This window comes from Dromaius novaehollandiae, chromosome 6, assembly GCF_036370855.1.
Source record: "Dromaius novaehollandiae isolate bDroNov1 chromosome 6, bDroNov1.hap1, whole genome shotgun sequence".
NCBI classification, from domain to species: domain Eukaryota; kingdom Metazoa; phylum Chordata; class Aves; order Casuariiformes; family Dromaiidae; genus Dromaius; species Dromaius novaehollandiae.
In genome coordinates, this window is record NC_088103.1 from 25395980 (window position 1) to 25414257 (window position 18278).

Genomic DNA, 18278 nt, shown 5'->3' on the forward strand with positions numbered 1-18278 from the left:
CTTCCATTCAAGTGGGAACACATACACACACGCTCTCCTACTTGATTTAGGCACGTATGCCCCTATGTTTTTATTCAGACATGAGCACGCAGAGGCTGATACTCGAAACTCAGTATGGATAATTCACTGGGAAGTGGTCATCTGTCAAATCCAAAATCGTGACAAAGAAAATAACAAACCAGTAGAGTATCAGCAACATGAATAAGAGTCCCACAGAGAGACTCTTACAATGCTGCTACGTACAACCAGCCCCCTTCCATTATGTCCTCTCGCTATCAACAGGTAAACAGGATTATTAAATTCTGCTAATCCAGGGTTATGACAACACTAGCATCTGTCCTGTTGATAACATGCTTCCAATTCCAGCCACTCTACCTTCTCCAAGAGCTTTTTGAGTGATAAAGATAGTGCCTTTATCACTGTTCTTTGTGCTTTTGAACACTTTCTCCTGTGTCTAATTCTCCAAAAATGTACTAAGGCAACTGCACCTCCTGAAACACAGTGTCTTTTAGGTTAGAGGATGGTCATATGTGTCTGCATCCCTATAGAACTGTATTATTGGAGAGATTCGGTCAGGGAATCCTTGGCTTGGGAAACACCAATGCCCAGAACTTAGGGGTTCTTACTGGCTGCGCTATGATTTGGACCAAGACAGCGTTATGAGCACAGAAAGTCTTCTCTGCTGTTTGCTTGCTGCTTCCCTACAGGGAGGAGGTTTAGAAATGCAAATCTCACCCAACAAGACAAAGGGAGAATGTTAGGTCAAAAGAGAAAAATAATGTAGGAACATGGAGGAGGCAGAGGTAAGATTTGTTTCTTGTGCAACAGGAACTGTAATCTGCACTCTGAACAACTTGTCTGTTGAAAAAGCCCAAATTATGTTCTTTGACAATGGGGTAACAGCAGCCTCAGTGGTCGCCAAGTCTGGGTCTCTGAACACTAAGATGTTTCTCACTATTTCATCCAAGCCACCCCTCAGCTTCTGCAACATGATGCTTCAGTCATCTTCCACAAGAGTTTCCCCTAGTACCTACCTTAAATTTCTTCCTCTCTGCCCCCTGCTCCCACCTGCTGCTACCATCTTCTGCAAGCTGCTTTCTTCACTTCTATTCTTCATCTGAAGGCCCCCTGCCTTAGTCGTGTTCCTTTGGCTATAAAACTTCATGGTCTCTGACCTACCCTTCCTGGTCATGGCCTCAGACGTGATGCCTTGCTTCTTGGCTGCTCTGCCTGCTCTGTGAAGACACCCGCTCACACTCCCAAACTAGCTGACACATGTACTGCTCACAGTGTAGCGGTGTCAGTGCTTGCTAACTGCTTACGTATTTATCCAACTTCTTAGTAGTTTTTACAATCCATGCTGAACTACCCTGCTGACAGTCCTAGAGCTGGCTAGGTTATTCATCTGCCTTAGTCATCTACCTCAGACTAACACACAGTACTCTGGCTATGCATACAGTACACAGGGCATTATGGCTTTTTAGGTAATGCAGGATTTTGCTATATAAATGGTTCAATACTGAGCCCCAAACCCATCCAGCTGGCACACCAGCCACCTCTATGTAGTTACAGCTTTTTTTCCCATTTTATTCTACAAAAATGAGGGACAGGCATGAAATCTTTTTGCGACTCTCCATGGAGCTGAGAACACATGCTGCCTACACAGAACTGGAAGAACGTTGCTGTGATTCACACTTGCACTCAAAGAGCTTGCAGCATTTTCTGGTCTCCCCATCAGACGGAACTGAACCCCTTCCTGCAGCATCCCCACTGAGTTTGTGGCCAAGGCCGGTTACCTGCTATCAGAGGCTGGCTGCTGGACTGCCCAAAGTGGGCACCATGATGAAGGAAGGCACTGTAGCAAGGCGTGGACGCATCGTCTGAAAGGGTCATGTGGAAGGGCTGAAGGTCAGCCTGCCCAGAGCCGGCCGGCGTGGTGGGGGTGAAAGGGGTGAGAGAGGCTCCATGAGGCTCTTGCTTTATACTGAGGGGAGAGGAGAGGTTTTCTGTGGTAGGGTAAGGGATGGACACAGACAGACAAAGGGAACAGGGGGAGGAAGAGGGGGGTGGGGAAGGGAGGAGAGGAAGAACAAAATGGGTAAATGAAAATGGAGTGGTTAAAATCTACAGGGAAATTAATTTTAAAATGGAAATAAAAATAAAAATAAAAAGGTTAGGGGTAGATCAGAGGAGCCAGTGCTGAGACAACAGCAGTAAACACACCCGGGGGCTAGGCTCGAACTGCAGTGATGCCTCTGCAGGGGCAGCAGAGTGGAAGAATGGCGTGCGGTGGCAAATGGGAGGAATGGGATGCAGGAACGGAGAAGTGAGGGAAGAAGCATGCAAGAGGGGAAGGACAGGAAGAAGCATAGGGTTGAGGAAAGGAGAAAAATGCTCTGAAGCTTCTGTGCTCCCTTTCCTGCTCCTTTCTCTTGCTGGCCTGGCGGGTAGGGAGATGCGACACTGACACAGTTTGGCCCAGGAAATTCACCACTTTGTTCCTTCAAACCCGAGGTAACCATCCCTAGGAGAGCAGCATGGTTATGAGCATCTGTTAAATAGGATGCTCAGTGTAATGGCCAAAGCCTGCAAAGCCAAGCTCCATTAACGCTTTGACGAAAAAGGTGCAGGTTAAAATGAAAAATGGGACTGTGCCATTCATAGGTGGATAGATAGATCAATCAATTGATCTTGTTTACACTGGCACAGTTAGGAGCTTTCATCATAAAAGCACTCAATACTGAGTTGGGTCGTTCCTAAAGTACAGGGTTACAGACAGATACCTTGATGGAGAGATAGAAGGGGGGAGGGATGTGGGGGACTTTATAGAAGGTCTTATTTTCATTGTTGTTTTCACTGGGCCTCCATATCTGATGTGAAAATTTGCATAGGCACAATAGATACAGCTTTGAAACTGCTCCTAGCTTGGCTCCCACTTAAGAGGTGTGGGAATTTTAGACCTCAGTGACCTAAAGCTTGGATACACCAGCGCACCCACTGTTGTTGGGTCAGCAGTAAGAGAGTCCTGTATTTGAACACCTGAAAGAGAAGTATGGATGATGTGATCAGACCCTATCCAAATCATCTAGCAAACCATCCACCCTCAGGTGAACCAAGTAAAGCCAATAAATGAAATCCATTTCTCTGTGATGATGGCAAGTGTTACCAATGGCATATGAGATAAGTTAGCTCTGGTGGTTTTGATTTATAAAGAGAAATATAAATACGACATATAATTAGGTCGTAAATCTGGCTTCATTAACGTAGAACTGGCTTAATTAAGTCTGGGCACCTTACTGTGAGGCTGCAGTGTTCACCTAGACAGCAAAGCGCTGGGCAGTTTCTGCCTGCAAATGCTGTTTATCTTGAGGCATTTGTCTCTTAAAGATTTGCTACCTGGCAAAAATGATAGTTTGCCATCTGTGTTCTCCTCCAAGTTTCTCTAACCTAGATGACCACCAAAGGTCTCTAATCACTGAGACGCCTTTTCAGCAAAGACGTGTGTTCACCATTCAGACCATTGGGAAAGATCAGTTCTGGCCAATAGATTATAATTCCTCTTCAGTAAGGTTATTTACGTGAAGCCTCTAGTGTGCTAGGTAAGGACTGACATTTCTTCTCCTTTTTTGCTATGAGAAGCTCTGTTTAGCAAGGACCTTTTGTGGGGCATAGGGTGAATAGAAGCTGGAGCGTGCAGTTAATTAGAGTCATCAGAGTAAGCAGCACACTAGCATCCAGGTTCTACTTTACATTACTGTATACTATCCTACAATCCTACAAGTGACTCTGTACATCTCACTGCCCAGTCTCTGTAGATGGAGAACTCCCAGAACTGTTTTTCTCCTGGCTCCTCTTCCATCAGGTGGTAAGGGGTGCACAGATTCACCTTCAGGCCATACAGGCAGTCCTGAACTGTTTGGCAGTGCTGAAGCCTTTATCCAAACTGTGTAGATTCTAAATAATGCAGATGCTTTGGATTAATGGTTTTACAGATCTATCTGCAGACAGAGGGCCAAAAACTTCCATGTTTTTCAGGGCTAAAGGTAGAACGATATTATTCAAGGAAGCCATTTGACAGTCATACCTAAGCAAAAGGGGGACACTTTGGTCCTGGGTATTTTCCAGGTTTCTTTTTCAGACCTGCCTACTACACAAGAGAGGAGTCCTAGGGCAGATGTGGGGAGCCCCTGGGGAAGAAAGGGCAGAGAAGAAGATGGACTCAGGAAACGTGGGTGGGCAGAAGCAAGAGGTGCTATGGGCAGAGGTTAATCCTGTTTGCACAGCCCCCAGGCACGTTTGGTTTCCTAGTCCCTCCCCTGCTTTATTTCTCTTTTAAAAGCGTGGAATTTTCAGCTATAATCCTTTCTAAACCGCAGCATTTTTCAGGCGCTCTGTGTAAGTGAAACCATAATCTCTGGTAAAACAGACTGCTTAAGCTGCTGTAGCATTAGGCCAATCTGATCCAGCCCCTGGATTTCCTCTCTGCCCAGCCACCACAGAGAGGATTTCAGCCTGAAAGACTGTCTAAAGCCCTTGCTATGGGAACAACAGTGCCAGGCCTTGCCTTGCAAAGCTGAGAAGGGTTAAGGGACCAGAAGCTATTTGTCCCAGCCTTCTGAGGCTGTTAAAGCCCCTGTCAGACTCACGGCAGAGATGAGCCCAGCCCTTTCTTGAACACATCACGGCTTATGAAGAAAAATTCCTCACACCTTCCAGAGGCAGCACCACTTACTCAGTGCAGGGCAGATAAAGAAGTCAACAGTAACATGGCAAAGAGATAGGGATACAATAATGCTAAACACTGTGCTCTCTAAGAATAGTGGAGAGGGGGAGAGGATAAGGTCAGACAGCAAATGATTGCACAACCAAAATTCAGACTTTTATGTGTCTGTCTATTTATCTATCACTCTATCTATCAGTCTACACTCTGCAACTACATAGTCATAGCTTATATCCCTGCATCTTCCCTGGTGGATGGCATTTACACACTTCTACTCCTATGTTGTCCAGCTCTCTGCTGACTAAAAGCACCTGAATTCTGTCTCCAGTATGACTTCTGCCACTGCTATGCTGGAATAACTGCCCCAGCAGTGAATTATAGCTCCAAAGTGTGCCAGTGTAGACGAGATCAATTGATTGATCTCTCTATCCACCTATGAATGGCACAGGCCCATTTTTCATTTTAACCACCTCAAACTTTGCCTGCACCTCTTTTGTTTCCACTTCTCATTTTCTCCATTCTCTAATTCTTTTGTATTCATGATGAAGAACAGCAAGAGGAGTTCCATACTTGCCCCTTTCTGTCCCGGGTCCTGCTAGTGCCATCAAGCCGGCAAGCTATGGAGCATTGCCATGCTGGCGCATCTCGGTGGGAGGGCTGTCCCTCAGTAAGATGGCATTAGGGAAGCCTGGGGATATTGAGCAATGTCTATTGGCATGGAAATCACCCAGTAATTGAGTCAGGAATGGAATGAGTTTGCAACCCCCTTCCAAAGGAGCAGAAAGCTCTTCCCATCCCAAGCTTCTTTCTTCTAAATGGCACATGGTATCCTTGGTTATAAGCAACCCAAAATATCAGCCAATGTCATGGTGGGAGAAGTTTGGAAGGATCAGCAGAGTGGGATAAAGCTGCAAATGTAGCAGAGGACTAAATATTTTCTGCACCTTCAGCTCCTCTCTTTCTGACTGTACTTGCTGAGTTATGGCTGTTTTTCTTCTTTTCTAACTCTCTCCTCTGTTATTCTGGCAGAGAGCTAGAACTGGTGATCTCTGGCCTAAATTCCCCCTGCAAATGAAGGGATTTTGGCCAGACAGGGTGAGAGGAAGATTCACAGCTCCGGGTTCCTACAGAGACTCATCTCAGCTTTTATCGTGCTCTCTGCTGCTGTTGGGAAGAGAAGCAGGGGGGTTCGCAGGACTAGATAAGCTGCTTGTTTTTCATTGCTGGTTTCCTGGAGGACAAGCTAGCTGCATTCAGTGCTCCTTTTCAGTAAACAAGGAGTATCAAGATGGCACATCCCTGCTTGAGGGTTGGCTTGTGCACACCCACTTAATACAACACTGCTTACAATTTTGACAACAGCTAGTGTCCTTCACCTTTTCCTGGGGTCTTTACAAAATATTTGTATATGATCTCAATGCCTCATAGTCTTCAGAGCACATATCTTTACAGCATCCCTGTAGGGATAGCTGTTTTATCTATAAGGAGCTGAGAACAGAGAAGATAAGAGATGTACCCAAGTTCACATAGGAAGTCCATGTCAAAGCTGAATTTTATCCTAGGTGTCTTGAATCCTATGCTTATCCCCTAGCCACTGAAACAACTTTTTCTCTATTTACATTCTTCCCATGCTAATAATCTCATTCTTAGAAAGATTTCAGTAGGGAAAACAGAATGGGACTGAGTCCTCAGCAATCATAAACTGATGGATTTACACTACAGCCAGCAGAGCCACATCACTTTCTGCCATGTGAGAATCTTGCCTCAGAAATTCCAGAAGTCACGCAGAAGACCAAAGGGGCCTGACACATCATATCTTTCACTTTTCCTCTCTGTCATGTGAGAAGAACCAGGGTTTTTTTCTTTTTTTTAGTTTCCCAGGTTTTCTTCTGCCAGAACTTTATGCAAGTTGCCCTCAAGATATAAATCATCCTGAGGATTTATTTTTTTAATTCTCTGCATTAGTAACAGTCCTTTGATAGAGCAACCAAAAAGCATGTAAAGACTAATCTACTTCTGTTTATACCTTTCTTGTCTTCTCTTTGCATCGTCTGCTGACTGGAGAAGGAGCCCTGACTGTTCAAGTTTATTTTCTGTTTTTGCACAGATCCATGTTCTTAGCTCAATACTGAACTTGTGGATTGTTGAAATACATGTTTAAAGAAACAGCCTCAAATTGCCTTCCCCCTGGACATCAAAGTTGTTGGGACCTCATAGATATTTATGTCAAGTTCTGAAATCCATTCACCACATTTTTTATAAAACTGAATTTTATAAATCTAGATTTAGTATAATCTAATTAACTGCTGTTCTCCAAGCAAACTGACCTGCTAACTCTGTATGTTACTTTAGAGGAAAGCTGAGGTTTTACATTCCTCATTCCCAGTAAGACATGGAGCTTCCAGTAGATCTGTGATCTGAACTTACTTTCTAAAGCCAGGTGAATATTCTTAATATTCCTAATGCAAGTGATTGTTAGTCACTCGAGAACTCCACTGAAAGTCAACCTTATGTGGCTCTGAGCATATTTATTTGCAGATGGAGCTGATGAAGGAAGATATACTGTAAAATTGAGGGGGGGGGGGGAATGATGTGCCAGTGTGTTTGGCAAACAGACAAGTTCAGTGGATTTTGTTCTGCTGTCCCCTTTCTTGAGTCCCAGCCCCTGAGGGTGTTGCGTTTACAGATGACTCCATGCCTTAACGTGAAGCATGAGCTTAAATTCCCTGGTGGATTGGGACTTGAACGTTCCCACTTAAAGAAGATGCCTTTGAAATATGTGCTGGGAAATGCGGTTAGGACAGAGACCTGTGAGTCCCACATAGCCCGCACTAGAGATCCCTCCGAGGTTTTTGTCACAAAGTTACCCCACTGATCAGAAGATGGGGCAAACCTTCCCGGGTAGTCCACAACAATCCTGCACCAGCAAAGAAGGGCCAGAGATTGCCACAAGCTCTCCCTTTCTCTGAAAGACAGTAGTGGGCAATGTCAATTGTACAAGCATCTGAGCTGGTTAAAGCCAATACAGTTGATGGAGATCAAAAGTTATTAACATGTGCCGACAGGTGTTGCTTAACTCAGCTGTAAAGCACAGTCTTTGCTGTCAGTGCACAAATATTACATCACAAATATTTTCATCATAGCCATCTTATTGGATCCTTCGTTCAGCCTCGAAAGAAAAGCTAAAACCTGACTGTTAGGCAGACTATCTGATTCTAGTCACTAAACAAAAAGTCCGTTTTGGCAGTGTGGAGCATGGCAGCCTGCAATGCTGCCCCCTTGCTGAGGGAAATAGGGCTGGGAATGTCGATTCGCTGCTATTGCCATGAGCCAGTTCACTTAAATGCTAATTTAAAGAAGGCATGAATTGTTTCAGAAATGGATTTCATCCATTTCTGGGTTCCTTGCTGCAATGTACTTTTCAAGCCTACAAGCCTTCTTCTTCAGCATCATAAAATTATTGCTAATGAATCTTCCATTGGAAGCATGGAAATAGTTTATGTGAGTCCTTCCTTCTCCCTGCTATTTCTGTCTGTTCCCGGGATCATTCATCTGACCGTTTATCACCCTCGGCCATTTGTTCTTGGGGGAAAGTAATAATGCCTTTTGCCTCTCCAACTTCCCTGGCAAGATAAGAAGATATTATCTCTCCTTGGGGATGGGAAGCTCTTGATGAAATTTAGAGGTCCTGTGGAAATCTACTTTTGCTGATCTTAAGTAGCAGAGAGGCTTACAGCCTCTTTGCAAGAGTGAGCACTTATTTCAGAGCAGAATTTGGAACTTTGAGTGCAGCTCTTCATCCTTTTATCTGGAGCAGTTCTGTGCACTTAATCTGACATATTTCAGCATTGCAGACTGACTCCACAGAAGTTACTGCCTTCCTTCTGATGAGGCAGGGTCATAACAGACTCGTAGCAGTCGGGTGACTGTTTATCGTATTCCATCACCAGGGCATTTGGGCATCCAGAGACACATGCAACAGGCTGCCTGATGGCTGACACTTCCAGCCATGATGACTGTAGCAGGCGGCTGCTTTGTATCTGTCTGTAGGATTTGCCATCGCTAAAGCCCATTCCTGGCTCCTCGCAGTTTGTTAAAGAAGTATTCTTAAGTCAGCTCACTCCAGCCCTGAGCAGAATTTTTCACTGGTGTCAGAGGCTAAAGTAGACGAGCAAGAGAGGAAATTTTCACCAGGCTGAACAAGGAAAAGGGAAAGGAACTGCTCCCCCTCTCAGTGTCATGATATAAATACAACTGATTCTAAGGTCAGTTTTAATCAGGATTTAAAACAGCAAGTTGGATCAAGCATCTTGCTTTACATTTGCAGTATGTAGATGTTTTCTGAAAGGTTGATTTTTATGGGCGGTAAAAATGACATATTTTGACAAATACATCATTTACACTAAACATGATATTTCTTTTTTTGCTAAGCAGATGAATTACATCTGTGCACATTTATTTAAGCAATTATATTGTTTAACATAATTTGTCTTTACATATTATTGTGGGAAAATGGTGAATGATGAGTCTGTATTATTGTTTTATTAGATTATTAACTTTTTACTTGTGATTTGTGTTAAGTTATATACGGATGGAAATTAGAATTCAGTTAAAAACAGTAATTGTAATTTATTCATACTAATTAAATAAAGTGACCATAACTACCCTGACTTCCTGAATATGCTGGAATCAAAAAAGCAAGCTTCTCCAAAAAGGATTTACATTAAAAACAACTTGTTAAATGAAAGAAAGGATGGATACATATATATATATATATATATATATATGAAGGAAATTGAACTGATTTTAGAACCTGATTTTAGAACTAATAGATCTCATCCTTTCACACCAAGCCTAATTCACTCACTGACAGAGGAAAACAAATGTTCCTGCTTTTTCAAATCCTAGTTTGCTTCTTAGTTTTGAATGACCTAGTTATTGAACTGAACAAAATTCTCTTCAGTTCACTCACTAAGCTGAAACGAAGGAAATATTATCTTTTCACCTTGCAGGAGGCTGAAGTTTTCAAAAGATTGTTTATCATTTCAACCAACTTTTGATCCAGGTGTCCAGCCAGTGATTTCTCTATGCTTAGCATCACAACTTTCTTTAAAACTTCAACGGAAATCAGATGCTGTTTAAATATTACTTTTACGCAATTTAAGGGCCTTTCAGACATAGTAAATCTTGGCCTTAATATCAGTAATTATGATTTAATTTTGCATAAGTTCATTTTGAAAAAGGAAATATTAACTCAATTTTTAAAAATTATTTAAACTGAAAAAAATCTGACCCCGGGCCAGAGAGACGAGGTATGGAGGAAAGGGAGATCTCTGGAGTTCACACTTTTTTGGTGCCTTTGTTTGACGCATCATGAACTGGCTGTCAGGATTTCTCACTCTGAATGATATTTGTTCCTGTAGGGAAGAATTGTTTTCTCAGGCAAAAGGAAACATTTTCTATAAAGAACCTGATGGCTGGTTGGTGGGTGGTGATGACTTAAAGAGTTACCTGCTCCTGTTGACTAAACAAAACACTGAAGAACTCAGAAACCTAAAAGAAGGAAAGGGCACATATTCTCCCATTTCAGTGTTAGAAGTTGGAAAAATGCTTGTTTGCTCCTTTTTCCTTGAGCTTGTCTTTTTTTTTTTTTTTAGATCTTTGTAGATCTTATTGGCTGCAGTGGGCTGGCAAACAAGGTCTATTTAGTTAAAACTGCCGGGATTGACATTTTCTTTACCTTTCCTACAGTCTTAAGGACCATCAAGTAGGTAAATCCTCCTCTATCATAGTCTGTTAATAAGCAAGCTTATTAACAAGCCATATATAAAAGCCTATTGTGTTTTATTTCTGATTGTGCTGCCTTTCTGTTGGTTAGCTGCCAGGCTAGCTATTTGAGTTGGAGGGGACTCCATCCCCAAACTATTAATATAAGTCCCCAGAACTCAGAACTTGGTTTGAAGCCACCTCCCTTCTCTCACGCATGCCTATTCCAAAAGATGTGACTTCTACTGGCAGCTAAAGAGGGATCTTAGCTTTTGCTCTGGAAGGATTCAAGGTTTCTGTAAGCATCCTTGTGTTTTTAAAGTACTCCTGTTGCTACTGCCAAAAACTTGAGGGCCTCCTCCACTCACCTTTGGGGTGTCAGCTATTGAGTACTTTCCAAAATCAAAGACCTATGGAAAATACTGAATAAAAGAAAGCTATGGGGGTTTTCTGGATTTGATTTGCTGTTATACTCATCTGCCTGATCTGTTTGCCTTCAACAGAAACAATGGAAGTAGAACATCTCTGAACAACTGGCTTCTTGTCTTGGTGTTCAGCTGTACGTACTTGCCTTATCTTGGCATGTTCAAACTTGGTCTTTGCTTCTAACAATCCTTATTGGTATCCAAAGATACTATCCAAGACCATCAGGGATCTATGCCAAGCTAGATATCATGGGCATGCGACATCCAGGCAGGATGGAGCTGGCCCATTGCCCTGTGTGTGAAGAAAAGGATGAGGCAGTGTTGTCAGGCAGCTCTTCTGAGCGTTCTCTCTCTGGTGCTTCACGAGAAAGTTGCAGGCAAACTTCTACATTTTCTGTTCTATGTGAAAGACAGTGGGAGCAAGTTTCCTAGCCCAATGCCCTGTTAGCCTCTAAGTGTCAGCTCAGTCATGGAAATGCCTTGCAGATGCTTAATGGGGATAAATAAGGGTGACCTGTCTGCTCCATGGTAAATGAATGTGGTGAGACATTGCTTCAGGAGATGAACGTAGTAAGTGGATCATCTAAGATCCATTAGAAAGAGTAATTATGTGAAAGATACTGGCAGTACCAGGCAAGGCTGTCCTGTATGTAACTGTGCTGCTAGAGATTGTCATTGAATAGATCGTCAGAGAAGACGGCTCCCTGTTTTGCTGCCAGAATGTCATCTCCAAAATGCCTCTTTGCTCTTGTCCCAGGACACTCTGTAGACCCAGGTGAGATCTCAATCGTGTCTACCCATGCAGGGTATGAAGTCTGTGTGTAGTCACTTCAGAATGTAAGATTTATTTTCAGTTTACAGAAAAGTCTCCCCAGCTCAGACTTCCCAGACAGAAAAAGATGTCACTAGGTCTTCCCAAAACAAAGCCTTGGGATTCTTGCCCTTTATGGAGACTTTAGAGTCTCGGTGGCCCATGACTAGCTGGGTGCCTCAGCAAGCTTTCTCAGGTCACACAGTTCTGAGAAAACACCCCTCCAAAAGTCAGCAAAATGTCAACAATAGGTAATTATCTAAAATCTTGGCATGTAGTGAGGTATTTAGGTATAGATGATGCAGAATTCCCTTTATCTATCTCTGAGTTTCATAAAATTGAAGAGCTAGAAATGTTACATTATTAGCATCATCCCATTTCAGACGGAGGTCACGTGACTTGCCCAGTGCTGTGTATGAAGCCTGAAACCCTAATTCCTTTAAAGTCAGCAGCAGCTCCAGTCAGTGGACGTGTGGTCCAGAACTAGAACCTAGGCTTTTTAAATCCCAGGTGCTAGCCTATGCACTGGGTCAGGCTGAGTACTTACAACTAGCAGTTCAATACTGGCTCTTACTCCAATGCCCCGTCTTGGAGGAGGGAGCTGCATGGTACCACAGTACGCTGCATACCCCCAGCCTCCTCCTTAGGTCTTGTCCAGTGGGACATCAAGGGGCAGCACTGAGCTTCCCACCTCTCTGGTCCTTCCTGAAAACACTGCCCAGCCCCATAGCAGAAACATCATGAATCATTCATCTTTAGTAGATTATGCAAATAAAGGACATCAGATCAATGAAGATCAATAATTGTGACCATTTAATTGCCAGCAAAACCATTCTAAGAATGAGCATTATCTGCAGTCCTTTCTTGGGTAATGGCACCATTAATCCAAACATTGGATCCTGGCCTAAGTGTAGAGGAAAAATTCTCCAGCCCTCTTCCCTGCTGCCTTTCAGGGTGTTGAGGTTTTTTTCCCTTTTCATTTCCAGTTTCTGAGTTTCCCCATCATTACCACCAATAAACAGCTCCTAGCGCTAATAGTTCTGCTTTTGTTACTCTGCGCTGATTGAAATGTCGCATACAGATTGAGATGTTAGTGCTAAGTTGCCACCTGGGAATGTCAAGCTGGGTCTGAAATGAACTTTTCTCACTCTTGGATCCAGATGGATCAGATGGGGATGTTCCCAAGCTGAGCTGGGAGTATTCCAGGGACTGGGATGGGGATGGTACAGGGTGGGGGAGACATGGAGAGGATTTTCTGCCTCTGACCACAGCCTCATCTGTAAGACCGAATCTGTCTTCTCCTGTACCCTTGAGTAGTCATGTCCAGAACTTGTGCAGTATCTCCAGCCTTTGGGAATTCATCTCTAATGTTAACAGGCTGAAATGTACCATCTTCTCTTAGGCAGAAGGACAAAGCAGAATGATCTTAATGGCCCCTTTGAATGTAAACTCTGTAACTTTAGGCACCTCACCTTTAGATCCAGCTAAGGGGACCTGCCTTCCATGAAGGAAAGACAGTACTGCTGTCCTGCTGACTTTGCCCCTCTTGGACAGGGAAGTATTTCCTGTAAGAGATGTAGGTCTGCTAAATGGTAGATGGACCCCAGCTGGATTTTGTCTTGCATATGAGAATACACAGAAAAGCGACACAATTTTGCCACAGGTGACCCATTTTTCGGGTGGGCTAAGAAGCTATGTGGCCACAAGGATCCTGGGTCAAGCTTGATAACAGTAAAAAACATGAAAAGTCTGGGGATATTACACCTTCTAGGCACTCTCTAAATATACAGTTTACCTCCTCACGGTTCTCCATGGCATTCTGCAGACCCCACACTGGATCTCCTTTGTATTTGCATAGCTGTTACTAATCTCACCTGGTCCCAAAGTTTCTGCTAGGTAAATGTTGCATGCAGCAAAATCCCTTTGCTCCGTGTTTGCTGAACAAGCAACAACTGCCTGCATCTTAGCGACCAGCTGCTTTGACCCCACGGGCTATTAGCTGGGTTTTTTTCAAGGAAAAGTAGAGATACGAACTCCAGTGGTCTTGAGTCTGTGCCATCAAAGGGCAGCTTTGTGGCCAAGAAGCAGCAGCTCCTTCCTTTGCTAACCAGATACAGCTCTTTGTCATGAGTTATTTCTCAGCTTACACAGTGAGATTTCTAGAGTGGGCTACAGCAGCAGGAGGGTAAGGGGGGTATACCAAACTGGGGCGAATCACTTGAGCCTTGCCAGCTGCTTTCGCTACCTAGAAGGAGTTCTCAGATCTGTGGTAGCTGTGTGAGCAGGAAGCAGTAGTGGCTAAAACAAGCCTTAGAAGAAGGGGCTGTGGCGCCTGAATATCTCCTTATGGCTCTAGATACGCACAGACCAGGCAATCTAATGCCAGCACCAGGATGGCATGCCCTGTGACCCCAGGAAAATCCTGTGCCCTTCAGGTCATGCAAGTGCAACCGGCAGAGAGGAAGTTTCAGTGGGGCAGCTGCTGCAGAAACTGCTTCTGACTTCTGCGCATCCTGGTTCCTCTGCTTGCTGGCACTTGGTCTCATTTCCTACTCTGGCTTCGCAGTCACACCTGAGTTTAACGTGCCCCCAGTAAAGGAAGAAGGGAGGCTGTGAACAGATTTCTTTTGCCAGCTGCTGTTAGAGACTCATGGGCTTAAGGAAGAGGAAGTTCAGCAGTCACAATTCAGCAAACTTCAGTATTTAACTTGCAGATGCCCCTTACAAATTCCAGGGGTGAATAACACTTAAATTATTATTTCTCCCCTAGAACTCCAAGTGCGGGTCATGGCTGAGCCGTGAACCTCATGTTCTCAGACACAAAGGAAGAAATCAGTGTGCATTTGGACAAACCTGTCCTCTACCGACATCCGTCCCTAAGCCACATCTGGGCACACAAGTTCCTGGTTCACACCGGGATTTACCTGTCTTTGAGTCATACCTTGGCACCTCTAGGTGTACCCAGAACTGCCAGCACTCTGAATTTCAAGCTTCTCTTGATCCCTTACTTCCTCCACAGTCTTTCTCTCTCTTTCCATGTTTGCCACAGAGGGATGTCTTGCATTAGCAGAAAAAGCAGAAGCTAATGGTGATGAGGGAAATAAATAAAAAGCTTGGTTCTGCTGTTTGGTCAGGCAGCTTACCGGTCACCACAGGGTATGTCTGGGGTCCTGACACGTTGGTCCCCAGGTCTGGGTTAGCAGAGGTGGATAGACTTGATTTGACTTCATCGAGACCAGGGGTCAGAGCTGGGAGGGAGTACTCATTACCCTGGGGAAGAGAGGAGAAAGACAGCTTGCTATTGATGCGCTGAGAGAAAGGGAGCCATGTACAGATGGGGGGGAGGAAGAGGAGAGATGCAAACCCCTGCACAGATGGAAGAGGAGGAGGAGGAGGAAATGGAGAAGATAAAGTGGCGAGCAGGTTGGGGTGGGGAGATTCCTAGGATGAGCTGTTCCACCCTCCTGCGTGTTGCTGTGCAGGGGAAGAGGGGTGAGGCCAAGCGCGGGACCTGGCCTGTTGTCGGCAGCACGACTGAGTCTCCGTTCAGTGCCATGGGAAGGGGGATGTCTGCAAGGACAAGCTCAGCGGAGGAGAAAGGGGAAATCCGTGTTCCCCCCATCCTGGCTGAGCAGAGGGAGGAAGTATTTGCCCTGGGCACGAGGACAGTTGGTCAGAAGACCACAGTGACACGGTTGGGGCGCTAGGGCTGTAGGCAGCCAGTGCTGGTCCCTGCCGCCAGGCTCTCAGCTTTGCTGAGTCGTCTCCCTCCTGCTGAGTCGTCTCCCTCCCCTGGCTGCTACCTCTGTCCTAGCTCTTTAAAAACAAACAAAGAAGCCTCATCCCCCGCCTCTGTCACTCTGTGCATTGGGGTATGAAATTGGGGAGGGGGGAGCCACATGGCTAACAGAAGGGTGGGAGGGGGAGAGCCATTGAATCTGAAAGGGTGTCCTGTCCGAAAGGCTCTGGTAATTGCCTTTTTATTGTGGCAGCCTCCGGACCAGACGCGGGAGCTGGAGAAACCGGGAAGGCTACAAAACAGCAGGAAAAGTTGCTCTGATTAATATTACGTTAAATTAAAACTGATTTTCTGCTCTTTCTGCTCTGTTTTTTTCCATGCACTTCCCCAGCCCCCTCCCCACATCTCCCCCTCCTCCAGCAGGCTCCCCGCTCGCTGCCCCCTCCCCGCCCCCTGTCCCTGCTTGGCTAGGACTGCCTAGTCATTTCCAATTCCTTCTCGTATTGATCTTCCTGTAGAAATCAGTTTTGTAATTAGCTGCAAATTAGGCCTTCTACTGGGGGTGAGCCTGCCCCCTGATTTATCACCACAGTAATTCGCTGTGATCGGAGAGAAATTAAAATGAACTCAATTAGGCTTCGGATTTGCTTTATGGGCCCTGCTCAGAGTTTCAGGGGGAAAAATGACTGTGCTGGTGCTTAATAGTCTAATGAAAGTAAATAAAGGTTATTCATTGTAATAAACCCAGGGACTCTGGGATGAAGGGAGTCCACAGCCAGCCTCTCCTTCTCTTCCTTTGGTGGTTTATGGCTTGGGGCGGTTTAAAAAGACTTTTGATTTTCATTTTATTAAGACAAACAGCTTTTGGGATAAAAGGCCGGGGAAGCAGGGGAGTAAAGGGAAGGGGGGCAGAGCTGCAGAAGTGCAGAAAACTAGGTTGAAGACCAGAGTCAGGTCTCAGCTTTGGGCCATGAGGGAAAATACTCGGAAGTCTTTTAAAGCCAGGCCCTGTGACTGCCTGGTCACTGGTGTGGTCTGAGAGTGCATGGATTTCCCAGCAGTGCTGCGTGCCGGTGAGCATGCATGCCAGTGTTTGCGCGAGTGTGTCCACAGAAGGAACATGCACATGTGCTTGCAGGCGTCTGTGCAGCGAGAAAAGCTGACCTGGGAATTTAGGAAGAGCACAGCATACATGGCAAGTCGTGAGGATAGACAGAGCTTCTGTATATACATGCATCAGTGCAATTACAATTAGAAAGTGCTGTAAAATGTGAATGCGATACAGGTATACTAGCAGGTCAGCGCAAGAACAAGGGAAGAAGAGAGGAGTGATTCCAGTGAGGGAATCTCCCTGCCATCACCCTGCGGGCTCCTCTGGGTCTGCATTGCCAGGCTGGCCCTCACCTGCTCAGATTTGATGTGCTCTGATGTTTGAAAGACGTCAGGGTAAGAAGGACGCTCAAAAACTCGATCTAAAGCTTCCAGCTGCTGCTGGGTAAAAGTGTCGGCACGAAGGTGCTTCCGCAAACTGTCCACGCTGCTCTGGGAATCTCCGTTGGGAACCGAGCCCTCGGATACATCTGCAGGGCACAGACAGAGAAAACGGAGTTAGCACCACCCTGACTCAGATCAGCAACTGCTGGGGGGCAAGAAAGGAGCCCTCCACCTCTGCCCAGGGAGCTGTGCCCCTCCTGCAGGAAGGGAGCCTGGGGAGGCCCAAGAGAAGCCCCTTTCTGTCGGCTCTGGCAGCTGGCCTGCCGGAGATGCTCCCGCTGGCTCCGGGGGACTCTGCTGCCCAGCATGACTGAGGCTGTGGAGAATGGTGCTCAGCTCAGAGATGAGTTTCGGTTCCACTGATTTTCAGGGTTAAAAATTGCCAAATCTCTGTTGCTGAGCATAAAATGGGAGCGAAGCACAGCAATTAGCATCGGTAGAAGGCTGCTAGAGAGGCAGCTCACAGAAGAAGTAGTGTGCTGAGGATGGACCTGTACTGCAGAGGGCTGAAGAAGCCTGAAATGGAGAAAGTGCTCTGATGCAGCTTGGGAGGGAGTCAGTCCTGTTTTAGCTCCCCAGTCGCAGCGGCAGTTACATCTCTGTTACAATTTCCTTCCCATCCGATCACGTCCTGTCATATGCCAGATGAATCTTTCTCCGTCCCCGGATATCATGAGCGATCCTGTTTCTGACTCTTTCACCACAGACAAGTCTCTGTGGAGCCCTCTGTCCTATCCAGCATACGCTGGTTTCTGTTAGGATCTCTGTCCTGTTCCACTACATGTAGCTGTTAATTTATCCCAACCCATATCTCTCTGTTATAAACCTCTCACCAAAATGAGGTGAATCTTTGTCTGTGACTGTTCCCCTTCCTATCCAAAGTGAATTAGTGTATCACAAATCCTAGTCCTACTCAGTGGGAACCAGCCTCCCTTGTAATCCTTTGTTTTAAGTAGGAGAAAACCCTTTTCTGGTATAAGCGTCCTCAGAAGTGCGTCTCTGTCCCTGCAGCAACCCTTTGACACAATCCGATCTCACTGCAGTGTGTCTCCTGTCACGTTCCCGGTATCTCTATCTCTGTTATGCCACCCTGTGTCTGATGTGGTAAGTCTGTCTCTGTTAGAGAGACACACTCATCCCTTTTGAGGTGAGGTGAATCCATTATAAATGTCTTGCCCCATCCAAAAGTGAATCTTCCTGTGTGATAAACCATCTTTTCACCCATCTGTTTTTTTTTCCTGTTATCCCCCAACTCAAATGAGGTGCATTTATCTCTGTTATAACCCCTTTTTATCTGAAGCGAGTGAATCTCCTGCTATTAGC

The 18278-nt window shown here is 45.3% G+C and overlaps 1 protein-coding gene across 8 annotated transcripts in view; it reads right to left on the bottom strand.

Moving 5' to 3' along the window:
• PAX2 (paired box 2) overlaps positions 1–18278 on the bottom strand; it is a 101542-nt gene that overhangs the window by 14306 nt on the left and 68958 nt on the right. For 6 of the 8 annotated variants that reach the window (XM_064513948.1, XM_064513947.1, XM_064513953.1 and 3 more), the window contains 3 exons: positions 16866–17041; positions 14866–14992; positions 1797–2006 (listed from right to left, as the gene is read on the bottom strand). In XM_064513948.1, coding sequence (XP_064370018.1) covers positions 1797–2006; positions 14866–14992; positions 16866–17041 — 513 coding nt within the window. The remainder of the gene's footprint in view (positions 1–1796; positions 2007–14865; positions 14993–16865; positions 17042–18278) is intronic. The other 2 variants (XM_064513952.1, XM_064513951.1) reach the window with 1 other exon arrangement.